A 13,646-nucleotide genomic window follows, 5' to 3' on the forward strand; every position below is an offset into this window, starting at 1 on the left:
TTTTTATCTAAGGGGTATTTGAAAGCAGCACCCCCTTAAACAGGCAATGCCGTGGTTTTGGACAACCTGGCCACAGGTGCATCTACCAACAGGACCTTCTCCCACAGTTTCTCCTGCGCCTCTGGCATGGGATACAAATTTGCAAACCGCTTCGGCATAGTCAGCCATTTATCAGGTGTTTTCCACGCCTCCCCCAGAAGCTCCTTCATGCCCTCATCAGAGGGAAGAGTCACCGCATCTCTGCGCTGCTTCTTAAAAACACCTTCCTGCTGCACTCTGTCCACATCAGCAAAACTCAATGCTTGTTTTACAGCCAATATAAAATCCTCTACCTCAGGGGTAGGGGTCTCAAAATCCTCTTCCTGACCCAAAAGATGTCCTCAGTACATTCTCCTTCTTCATCAGTCAAGATTAAGTGGAGGTGGGGGATGCAGTCAATTTCCCGGTGGTCGGAATCGCGGCGTTCAGAATCCCGACCGACGAAATCCCGACACTTTCTCCCTCCGTGGGTGTCCACGACACCCATAGAGGGAGAATAAATTAGCGCGCCGAGCGCTCCACGCCCCCCCCTTGTCGGGATTTCGGCGGACGGGATTCCAGCATCGGGATTTTGAACGCCGGGATTCCATACCGAATCTGGAGGTGGGGTATATAAGGGGTGGTTACCTCAGTTACCTTAATAAGCTGCTCCATAAAGGCACTCATGTTGTGCACACCCTGTGCAGTGTGTTGCATAGCCTGCAGCAGTGGTAGCCAACTCCAGTCCTCGAGAGCTACCAACAGTTCACACTTTCCAGATCACCCAGCTGCTGCACAGGTGCACTCATTACTCACTGACACATTTAAAAGATCCACAGGTAATGACTTTACCTGTGATGAGACCTGGAAAACATTAACTGTTGGTAGCTCTTGTGAGGACTGGAGTTGGCTACCCCAGGCCTACAGCAAAGCAAGGTCCCTTTGTGAGGGTGTGGGGGAATCACAGAGAGCTGTGTGGATGGGAAAAGCCTTGGGGACCTACTGAGATCTTCCCTCTGCCTATCCAGGGCCTGCACTATGGTCAGCCATAGATCTCCCTCGGGCAGCCGCCCACGCAGGTTCAGGCTGCTCGGACCTCTGTATCGGATCCTCACTGGAAACAGTCGCATGCAGGGGACAGATCCCCCTGGTCCATCTGTTCACAAGTTAATTTGACACCACAAAACCTGCAGACTATTAACATGGCAGAAGCCCCTCCTCTACAACAGCAGAATGACACCTGTCATTTCTATAAAATCACAGTGCAAATGTCAGGCGCTGTCACAGAATGATGTAACCAGTGTAGTTATCTGACAGCTGCTGTTATAGACCCTCAGCGGTCACTGGAGAAGCACTGCCCAGAAGACACTGTCACAGTAGCCTGCAGCGAGAAATCTCCCTTTCAGCTCCGCACAGTGTGGGGGAAAGGGCACCAGACTACAGTGAGGAAAAGACCAGGGGGGGGGGGGGGGGGGGGGAGCCTGTTGGAGCCCTCCCCCTTCAGCCGCTCCTGTAACAGCCCTGTTGGAGCCCTCCCCCTTCAGCCGCTCCTGTAACAGCCCTGTTGGAGCCCTCCCCCTTCAGCCGCTCCCATCTGCTGTTTATTCTGCCTCCCAGTGCTCCCCTTGAGAAGGGATAACGGCGCAGGGCTCCTGTAACAGGCTTGCTCCCCAAAAATGGAGTTTGCCTGTAAGTCCTTTTAAAATGGCGGTGCCATAGCAGGGGGTCCATCATCAATGATCCCCCCTCTAAGCAGGGAGCCAGATAAGGTCTCTCCCCAGGACCCAGGAGACCTCATCCCCAAATAGTGGGGAGGTCAGAGCGCTGTGCTGGGAGAAAGCAGCTCTATCTCCCCAGCACACAGGAATCTGATCAGGAAGCGCTTCTGTCAGCTTCACACTGAAACCTGCACTTACTAAGAGAATATTAATAAAGAAACGAATCCTAGCTAACTAAAACCGCCGCAGCCCATAATAGTGTTCCTGCCAGTATGCACAGGGAAGCCCAGCGCCCCCGTAAAAGGTGATGCCCGGCACTTCCCCGGCAGCACAATGACTTCAGCGGGGCCAGGCATGCCCCCTTCCGTGACGGTGGAGGCTGGGCCCGCCCCCTTTAGTGATGGCCCACCCCTTTTTGGGACATGACAGCCCGGGCACGCCCCTTTTTGTGTTGTCGGCGGCCCAGAACCACCAACAATGGTGACATCGGCAGGACCACAAATGTGTGAAAATAAACAAGTGTGATGCCCCGAAATCAGGGACGTAAGGCGATTTCATCACACGCGTGCCCTTATTGTACCCGGTGTACAGGTCACCCAGCATCGCACCATTTACTCTGCACACCTCTATTTATCAATAGACAGAATCGGATTGGTTGCCATGAGCAACGTCACCTCCTGTCGTTGTTAGAAGGTTCAGTAAGTGTACCCCAACAGCACATGTATGTAACCAGAGGGGTACAAGCTGTGGAGGGATTTCCGTGTGATCAGTAAATGTGCGGCCATTGGGCGCAGGCGGATTACTATGACAGATGGGGACAGGATACAGGATGCAGTAGCACAGATGTGACAATGGCATAGGAAGGACATATAGATGTTCCCGATGGTACACTGGGCTCCCGGCGGCTTCGGAACCAGCACTTTGGGTTTATCCTGTACATCGATAAAGGCCATAAAACTTGCGTCCATATCCTCTATATCATTATCCCTTCTCCTACCATTAGCGTCACACAGTCAGTGTGGAGGCCACCAATCAGGATGTTTCCATGGTTCCAGAGTCCAATGGCGGTGTGCCGTAACCACTCCAGCCGACCCCGGTATGTGCTTATGTTACTACGCAGGTAGGGTGGACCTCAGTATCGGAGAACATACACTGGGTGTTCTGTGAGCACCTGTGCCCTGTCGCTGCTCCCAGGTGATGACGCTGCACTGTAAAGCTGGCATCATAAGAAAGTGCCACCTTATATGCCAATCACCGATTCGGTAGGATGTATGTTTCGCCCCGGACACTGCTGGCTGTATGCGGACTTTATGCTGCCAGTAGCGGAACCTGTTACTATTATGACCAATAGGTCCCCACATGTTTGGCCAATACGGAGATGGAAATAGAATGTTTTGTGGCAGATAAATTACCATAATGGGAAGATTCCGGATCTGAGACACTGTCCACCAACTCCTGCAGCTTATCCACATTCTGCTGCTTCAGAGCAAAGGTCAGTGTGACCGGATCACGTCCCGCCAGGCGGGCTGTCTGCGTCCATACCTCGGGGATCCTAGGAGACCAGAAGGACAATCATTACATCTTCCCTGCCTGATATAGGGCCATGGAACCCATTAACAGCAGTGAGAGGGCCGACACAGACCGTCCTAATATACTGACCCTGGTCCGTATCCCCCTCAGATAACAGCCCTGGACGTACTAGTATCTCCTCCTCCTCATATACTGTCCCTGGTCCATATCCCCCTCAGATAACAGAACCGGCCTTACAAGTATCTCCTCCTCATATACTGTCCCTGGTCCCTATCCCCCTCAGATAACAGCCCTGGCCTTACTAGTATCTCCTCCTGCTCATATACTGTCCCTGGTCCATATCTCCCTCAGATAACAGCACCGGCCTTACTAGTATCTCTTCCTCCTCATATACTGTCCCTGGTCCATATCCCCCTCAGATAACAGCCCTGGCCTTACAAGTATCTCCTCCTCCTCCTCCTCATATACTGTCCCTGGTCCCTATCCCCCTCAGATAACAGCCCTGGCCTTACTAGTATCTCCTCCTCCTCATATACTGTCCATGGTCCCTATCCCCCTCAGATAACAGCCCTGGCCTCACTAGTATCTCCTCCTGCTCATATACTGTCCCTGGTCCGTATCCCCCTCAGATAACAGCCCTGGCCTTACTAGTATCTCCTCCTCATATACTGTCCCTGGTCCCTATCCCCCTCAGATAACAGCCCTGGCCTTACTAGTATCTCCTCCTCCTCCTCATATACTGTCCCTGGTCCCTATGCCCCTCAGGTAACAGCCCTGGACGTACTAGTATCTCCTCCTCCTCATATACTGTCCCTGGTCCATATCCCCCTCAGATAACAGCCCTGGCCTTACAAGTATCTCCTCCTCATATACTGTCCCTGGTCCCTATCCCCCTCAGATAACAGCCCTGGCCTTCCTAGTATCCCCTCCTCCTCATATACTGTCCCTGATCCCTATCCCCCTCAGGTAACAGCCCTGGCCTTACTAGTATCTCCTCCTCCTCCTCATATACTGACCCTGGTCCCTATCCCCCTCAGATAACAGCACCGGCCTTACTAGTATCTCTTCCTCCTCATATACTGTCCCTGGTCCATATCCCCCTCAGATAACAGCCCTGGCCTTACAAGTATCTCCTCCTCCTCCTCCTCATATACTGTCCCTGGTCCCTATCCCCCTCAGATAACAGCCCTGGCCTTACTAGTATCTCCTCCTCCTCATATACTGTCCCTGGTCCCTATCCCCCTCAGATAACAGCCCTGGCCTTACTAGTATCTCCTCCTCATATACTGACCCTGGTCCCTATCCCCCTCAGGTAACAGCCCTGGACGTACTAGTATCTCCTCCTCCTCATATACTGTCCCTGGTCCATATCCCCCTCAGATAACAGCCCTGGCCTTACAAGTATCTCCTCCTCATATACTGTCCCTGGTCCCTATCCCCCTCAGATAACAGCCCTGGCCTTACAAGTATCTCCTCCTCATATACTGTCCCTGGTCCCTATCCCCCTCAGATAACAGCCCTGGACGTACTAGTATCTCCTCCTCCTCATATACTGTCCCTGGTCCATATCCCCCTCAGATAACAGCCCTGGCCTTACAAGTATCTCCTCCTCATATACTGTCCCTGGTCCCTATCCCCCTCAGATAACAGCCCTGGCCTTACAAGTATCTCCTCCTCATATACTGTCCCTGGTCCCTATCCCCCTCAGATAACAGCCCTGGCCTTCCTAGTATATCCTCCTCATATACTGTCCCTGATCCCTATCCCCCTCAGGTAACAGCCCTGGCCTTACTAGTATCTCCTCCTCCTCCTCATATACTGACCCTGGTCCCTATCCCCCTCAGGTAACAGCCCTGGACGTACTAGTATCTCCTCCTCCTCATATACTGTCCCTGGTCCATATCCCCCGCAGATAACAGTACCAGCCTTCCTAGTATCTCCTCCTCCTCCTCCTCATATACTGTCCCTGGTCCGTATCCCCCTCAGATAACAGCCCTGGCCTTACTAGTATCTCCTCCTCCTCATATACTGACCCTGGTCCCTATCCCCCTCAGATAACAGCCCTGGAGTTACTAGTATCTCCTCCTCCTCATATACTGTCCCTGGTCCCTATGCCCCTCAGATAACAGCCCTGGCCTTACTAGTATCTCCTCTTCCTCATATACTGTCCCTGGTCCATATCCCCCTCAGATAACAGCCCTGGCCGTACTAGTATCTCCTCCTCCTCATATACTGACCCTGGTCCCTATCCCCCTCAGATAACAGCCCTGGCCTTACTAGTATCTCCTCCTCATATACTGTCCCTGGTTCCTATCTCTCTCAGATAACAACCCCGGCCTTACTAGTATCTCCTCCTCATATACTGACCCTGGTCCGTATCCCCCTCAGATAACAGCCCTGGCCGTACTAGTATCTCCTCCTCCTCATATACTGACCCTGGTCCCTATACCCCTCAGATAAAAGCCCTGGCCTTACTAGTATCTCCTCCTCATATACTGTCCCTGGTTCCTATCTCTCTCAGATAACAACCCCGGCCTTACTAGTATCTCCTCCTCATATACTGACCCTGGTCCGTATCCCCCTCAGATAACAGCCCTGGCCGTACTAGTATCTCCTCCTCCTCATATACTGACCCTGGTCCCTATCCCCCTCAGATAACAGCCCTGGCCTTACTAGTATCTCCTCCTCATATACTGTCCCTGGTTCCTATCTCTCTCAGATAACAACCCCGGCCTTACTAGTATCTCCTCCTCATATACTGACCCTGGTCCGTATCCCCCTCAGATAACAGCCCTGGCCGTACTAGTATCTCCTCCTCCTCATATACTGACCCTGGTCCCTATCCCCCTCAGATAAAAGCCCTGGCCTTACTAGTATCTCCTCCTCATATACTGTCCCTGGTTCCTATCTCTCTCAGATAACAACCCCGGCCTTACTAGTATCTCCTCCTCATATACTGACCCTGGTCCGTATCCCCCTCAGATAACAGCCCTGGCCGTACTAGTATCTCCTCCTCATATACTGTCCCTGGTTCCTATCTCTCTCAGATAACAACCCCGGCCTTACTAGTATCTCCTCCTCATATACTGACCCTGGTCCGTATCCCCCTCAGATAACAACCCCGGCCTTACTAGTATCTCCTCCTCATATACTGTCCCTGGTCCCTATCCCCCTCAGATAGCGTACAATACCCAGCAGCTGGGAGATGTGGTGCAGGTGCTGACTTACTGACGGCTACCTGTGACTGTATAATATCCAGCAGCTGGGAATTATGGTGCGGGTGCTGACTTACTGACGGCTACCTGTGACTGTATAATATCCAGCAGCTGGGAATTATGGTGCGGGTGCTGACTTACTGACGGCTACCTGTGACTGTATAATATCCAGCGGCTGGGAATTATGGTGCGGGTGCTGACTTACTGACGGCTACCTGTGACTGTATTATATCCAGCGGCTGGGAATTATGGTGCGGGTGCTGACTTACTGACGGCTACCTGTGACTGTATAATATCCAGCAGCTGGGAATTATGGTGCGGGTGCTGACTTACTGACGGCTACCTGTGACTGTATAATATCCAGCAGCTGGGAATTATGGTGCGGGTGCTGACTTACTGACGGCTACCTGTGACTGTACAATATCCAGCAGCTGGGAATTATGGTGCGGGTGCTGACTTACTGACAGCTGCCTGTGACTGTACAATATCCAGCAGCTGGGAATTATGGTGCAGGTGCTGACTTACTGACGGCTACCTGTGACTGTATAATATCCAGCAGCTGGGAATTATGGTGCAGGTGCTGACTTACTGACGGCTATCTGTGACTGTATAATATCCAGCAGCTGGGAATTATGGTGCGGGTGCTGACTTACTGACGGCTACCTGTGACTGTACAATATCCAGCAGCTGGGAATTATGGTGCAGGTGCTGACTTACTGACGGCTACCTGTGACTGTACAATATCCAGCAGCTGGGAATTATGGTGCGGGTGCTGACTTACTGACGGCTACCTGTGACTGTATAATATCCAGCAGCTGGGAATTATGGTGCGGGTGCTGACTTACTGACGGCTACCTGTGACTGTATAATATCCAGCAGCTGGGAATTATGGTGCGGGTGCTGACTTACTGACGGCTACATGTGACTGTATAATATCCAGCAGCTGGGAATTATGGTGCGGGTGCTGACTTACTGACGGCTACATGTGACTGTATAATATCCAGCAGCTGGGAATTATGGTGCGGGTGCTGACTTACCGACGGCTACCTGTGACTGTACAATATCCAGCAGCTGGGAATTATGGTGCGGGTGCTGACTTACTGACGGCTACCTGTGACTGTACAATATCCAGCAGCTGGGAATTATGGTGCGGGTGCTGACTTACTGACGGCTACCTGTGACTGTACAATATCCAGCAGCTGGGAATTATGGTGCGGGTGCTGACTTACTGACAGCTACCTGTGACTGTACAATATCCAGCAGCTGGGAATTATGGTGCGGGTGCTGACTTACTGACGGCTACCTGTGACTGTACAATATCCAGCAGCTGGGAATTATGGTGCGGGTGCTGACTTACTGACGGCTACCTGTGACTGTACAATATCCAGCAGCTGGGAATTATGGCGCGGGTGCTGACTTACTGACGGCTACCTGTTACTGTATAATATCCAGCAGCTGGGAATTATGGCGCGGGTGCTGACTTACTGACGGCTACCTGTGACTGTATAATATCCAGCAGCTGGGAATTATGGCGCGGGTGCTGACTTACTGACGGCTACCTGTGACTGTATAATATCCAGCAGCTGGGAATTATGGTGCGGGTGCTGACTTACTGACGGCTATCTGTGACTGTATAATATCCAGCAGCTGGGAATTATGGTGCGGGTGCTGACTTACTGACGGCTATCTGTGACTGTATAATATCCAGCAGCTGGGAATTATGGTGCAGGTGCTGACTTACTGACGGCTATCTGTGACTGTATAATATCCAGCAGCTGGGAATTATGGTGCGGGTGCTGACTTACTGACGGCTACCTGTGACTGTATAATATCCAGCAGCTGGGAATTATGGTGCGGGTGCTGACTTACTGACGGCTACCTGTGACTGTATAATATCCAGCAGCTGGGAATTATGGTGCGGGTGCTGACTTACTGACGGCTACCTGTGACTGTACAATATCCAGCAGCTGGGAATTATGGTGCAGGTGCTGACTTACTGACGGCTACCTGTGACTGTATAATATCCAGCAGCTGGGAATTATGGTGCAGGTGCTGACTTACTGACGGCTACCTGTGACTGTATAATATCCAGCAGCTGGGAATTATGGTGCAGGTGCTGACTTACTGACGGCTACCTGTGACTGTACAATATCCAGCAGCTGGGAATTATGGTGCGGGTGCTGACTTACTGACGGCTACCTGTGACTGTATAATATCCAGCAGCTGGGAATTATGGTGCGGGTGCTGACTTACTGACGGCTACCTGTGACTGTATAATATCCAGCAGCTGGGAATTATGGTGCAGGTGCTGACTTACTGACGGCTACCTGTGACTGTACAATATCCAGCAGCTGGGAATTATGGTGCGGGTGCTGACGGCTACCTGTGACTGTATAATATCCAGCAGCTGGGAATTATGGTGAGGGTGCTGACTTACTGACGGCTACCTGTGACTGTACAATATCCAGCAGCTGGGAATTATGGTGCGGGTACTGACTTACTGACGGCTACCTGTGACTGTATAATATCCAGCAGCTGGGAATTATGGTGCGGGTACTGACTTACTGACGGCTACCTGTGACTGTATAATATCCAGCAGCTGGGAATTATGGTGCGGGTGCTGACTTACTGACGGCTACCTGTGACTGTATAATATCCAGCAGCTGGGAATTATGGTGCAGGTGCTGACTTACTGACGGCTACCTGTGACTGTATAATATCCAGCAGCTGGGAATTATGGTGCAGGTGCTGACTTACTGACGGCTACCTGTGACTGTATAATATCCAGCAGCTGGGAATTATGGTGCGGGTGCTGACTTACTGACGGCTACCTGTGACTGTACAATATCCAGCAGCTGGGAATTATGGTGCGGGTGCTGACTTACTGACGGCTACCTGTGACTGTATAATATCCAGCAGCTGGGAATTATGGTGTGGGTGCTGACTTACTGACGGCTACCTGGGACTGTATAATATCCAGCAGCTGGGAATTATGGTGCGGGTGCTGACTTACTGACGGCTACCTGTGACTGTATAATATCCAGCAGCTGGGAATTATGGTGCAGGTGCTGACTTACTGACGGCTACCTGTGACTGTATAATATCCAGCAGCTGGGAATTATGGTGCGGGTGCTGACTTACTGACGGCTACCTGTGACTGTATAATATCCAGCAGCTGGGAATTATGGTGCGGGTGCTGACTTACTGACGGCTACCTGTGACTGTATAATATCCAGCAGCTGGGAATTATGGTGCGGGTGCTGACTTACTGACGGCTACCTGTGACTGTATAATATCCAGCAGCTGGGAATTATGGTGCAGGTGCTGACTTACTGACGGCTACCTGTGACTGTACAATATCCAGCAGCTGGGAATTATGGTGCGGGTGCTGACTTACTGACGGCTACCTGTGACTGTACAATATCCAGCAGCTGGGAATTATGGTGCAGGTGCTGACTTACTGACGGCTACCTGTGACTGTATAATATCCAGCAGCTGGGAATTATGGTGCGGGTGTTGACTTACTGACAGCTGCCTGTGACTGTATAATATCCAGCAGCTGGGAATTATGGTGCGGGTGCTGACTTACTGACGGCTACCTGTGACTGTATAATATCCAGCAGCTGGGAATTATGGTGCGTGTGCTGACTTACTGACGGCTACCTGTGACTGTATAATATCCAGCAGCTGGGAATTATGGTGCGGGTGCTGACTTACTGACGGCTACCTGTGACTGTATAATATCCAGCAGCTGGGAATTATGGTGCGGGTGCTGACTTACTGACGGCTACCTGTGACTGTATAATATCCAGCAGCTGGGAATTATGGTGCGGGTGCTGACTTACTGACGGCTACCTGTGACTGTATAATATCCAGCAGCTGGGAATTATGGTGCAGGTGCTGACTTACTGACGGCTACCTGTGACTGTATAATATCCAGCAGCTGGGAATTATGGTGCGGGTGCTGACTTACTGACGGCTACCTGTGACTGTATAATATCCAGCAGCTGGGAATTATGGTGCAGGTGCTGACTTACTGACGGCTACATGTGACTGTATAATATCCAGCAGCTGGGAATTATGGTGCGAGTGCTGACTTACTGACGGCTACCTGTGACTGTATAATACCCAGCGGCTGGGAATTATGGTGCGGGTGCTGACTTACTGACGGCTACCTGTGACTGTACAATACCCAGCGGCTGGGAATTATGGTGCGTGCGCTGACTTACTGACGGCTACCTGTGACTGTACAATATCCAGCAGCTGGGAATTATGGTGCGGGTACTGACTTACTGACGGCTACCTGTAACTGTATAATATCCAGCGGCTGGGAATTATGGTGCGGGTGCTGACTTACTGACGGCTACCTGTGACTGTACAATATCCAGCAGCTGGGAATTATGGTGCGGGTGCTGACTTACTGACGGCTACCTGTGACTGTACAATATCCAGCAGCTGGGAATTATGGTGCGGGTGCTGACTTACTGACGGCTACCTGTGACTGTACAATACCCAGCGGCTGGGAATTATGGTGCGGGTGCTGACTTACTGACGGCTATCTGTGACTGTATAATATCCAGCAGCTGGGAATTATGGTGCGGGTGCTGACTTACTGACAGCTGCCTGTGACTGTACAATACCCAGCGGCTGGGAATTATGGTGCGGGTGCTGACTTACTGACAGCTACCTGTGACTGTATAATATCCAGCAGCTGGGAATTATGGTGCGGGTGCTGACTTACTGACGGCTACCTGTGACTGTATAATATCCAGCAGCTGGGAATTATGGTGCAGGTGCTGACTTACTGACGGCTACCTGTGACTGTATAATATCCAGCAGCTGGGAATTATGGTGCGGGTGCTGACTTACTGACGGCTACCTGTGACTGTACAATATCCAGCAGCTGGGAATTATGGTGCGGGTGCTGACTTACTGACGGCTACCTGGGACTGTATAATATCCAGCGGCTGGGAATTATGGTGCGGGTGCTGACTTACTGACGGCTACCTGGGACTGTATAATATCCAGCAGCTGGGAATTATGGTGCGGGTGCTGACTTACTGACGGCTACATGTGACTGTATAATATCCAGCGGCTGGGAATTATGGTGCGGGTGCTGACTTACTGACGGCTACCTGTGACTGTATAATATCCAGCAGCTGGGAATTATGGCGCGGGTGCTGACTTACTGACGGCTACCTGTGACTGTATAATATCCAGCAGCTGGGAATTATGGCGCGGGTGCTGACTTACTGACGGCTACCTGTTACTGTATAATATCCAGCAGCTGGGAATTATGGCGCGGGTGCTGACTTACTGACGGCTACCTGTGACTGTACAATATCCAGCAGCTGGGAATTATGGTGCGGGTGCTGACTTACTGACAGCTGCCTGTGACTGTATAATATCCAGCAGCTGGGAATTATGGTGCGGGTGCTGACTTACTGACGGCTACCTGTGACTGTATAATATCCAGCAGCTGGGAATTATGGTGCGGGTGCTGACTTACTGACGGCTACCTGTGACTGTATAATATCCAGCGGCTGGGAATTATGGTGCGGGTGCTGACTTACTGACGGCTACCTGTGACTGTATAATATCCAGCAGCTGGGAATTATGGTGCGGGTGCTGACTTACTGACAGCTGCCTGTGACTGTATAATATCCAGCAGCTGGGAATTATGGTGCGGGTGCTGACTTACTGACGGCTACCTGTGACTGTATAATATCCAGCAGCTGGGAATTATGGTGCGGGTGCTGACTTACTGACGGCTACCTGTGACTGTATAATATCCAGCAGCTGGGAATTATGGTGCGGGTGCTGACTTACTGACAGCTGCCTGTGACTGTACAATACCCAGCGGCTGGGAATTATGGTGCGGGTGCTGACTTACTGACAGCTACCTGTGACTGTATAATATCCAGCAGCTGGGAATTATGGTGCGGGTGCTGACTTACTGACGGCTACCTGTGACTGTATAATATCCAGCAGCTGGGAATTATGGTGCAGGTGCTGACTTACTGACGGCTACCTGTGACTGTATAATATCCAGCAGCTGGGAATTATGGTGCGGGTGCTGACTTACTGACGGCTACCTGTGACTGTATAATATCCAGCAGCTGTGAATTATGGTGCGGGTGCTGACTTACTGACGGCTACATGTGACTGTATAATATCCAGCAGCTGGGAATTATGGTGCGGGTGCTGACTTACTGACGGCTACCTGTGACTGTATAATATCCAGCAGCTGGGAATTATGGTGCGGGTCCTGACTTACTGACGGCTACCTGTGACTGTATAATATCCAGCAGCTGGGAATTATGGTGCAGGTGCTGACTTACTGACGGCTACCTGTGACTGTATAATTCCTAGCGGCTGGGAATTATGGTGCGGGTACTGACTTACTGACGGCTACCTGTAACTGTATAATATCCAGCGGCTGGGAATTATGGTGCGGGTGCTGACTTACTGACGGCTACCTGTGACTGTATAATATCCAGCGGCTGGGAATTATGGTGCGGGTGCTGACTTACTGACGGCTACCTGTGACTGTACAATATCCAGCAGCTGGGAATTATGGTGCGGGTGCTGACTTACTGACGGCTACCTGTGACTGTATAATATCCAGCAGCTGGGAATTATGGTGCGGGTGCTGACTTACTGACGGCTACCTGTGACTGTATAATATCCAGCAGCTGGGAATTATGGTGCGGGTGCTGACTTACTGACGGCTACCTGTGACCGTATAATATCCAGCAGCTGGGAATTATAGTGCGGGTGCTGACTTACTGACGGCTACCTGTGACTGTATAATATCCAGCAGCTGGGAATTATGGCGCGGGTGCTGACTTACTGACGGCTACCTGTGACTGTACAATACCCAGCAGCTGGGAATTATGGTGCGGGTCCTGACTTACTGACGGCTACCTGTGACTGTATAATATCCAGCAGCTGGGAATTATGGTGCGGGTGCTGACTTACTGACGGCTATCTGTGACTGTACAATACCCAGCAGCTGGGAATTATGGTGCGGGTCCTGACTTACTGACGGCTACCTGTGACTGTATAATTCCTAGCGGCTGGGAATTATGGTGCGGGTACTGACTTACTGACGGCTACCTGTAACTGTATAATATCCAGCGGCTGGGAATTATGGTGCGGGTGC

General features: G+C 51.3%; 1 protein-coding gene across 1 annotated transcript in view; it reads right to left on the reverse strand.

Moving 5' to 3' along the window:
• TPP1 (tripeptidyl peptidase 1) overlaps positions 1-13,646 on the reverse strand; it is a 107,686-nt gene that overhangs the window by 75,452 nt on the left and 18,588 nt on the right. Inside the window, exon 3 of the mRNA XM_083170631.1 lies at positions 3,149-3,288. Within this exon, the coding sequence (XP_083026757.1) occupies positions 3,149-3,288 (140 nt within the window). The remainder of the gene's footprint in view (positions 1-3,148; positions 3,289-13,646) is intronic.

The sequence above is a fragment of the Crinia signifera genome, chromosome 2 (assembly GCF_055691185.1).
Source record: "Crinia signifera chromosome 2, ASM5569118v1, whole genome shotgun sequence".
NCBI lineage: Eukaryota > Metazoa > Chordata > Amphibia > Anura > Myobatrachidae > Crinia > Crinia signifera.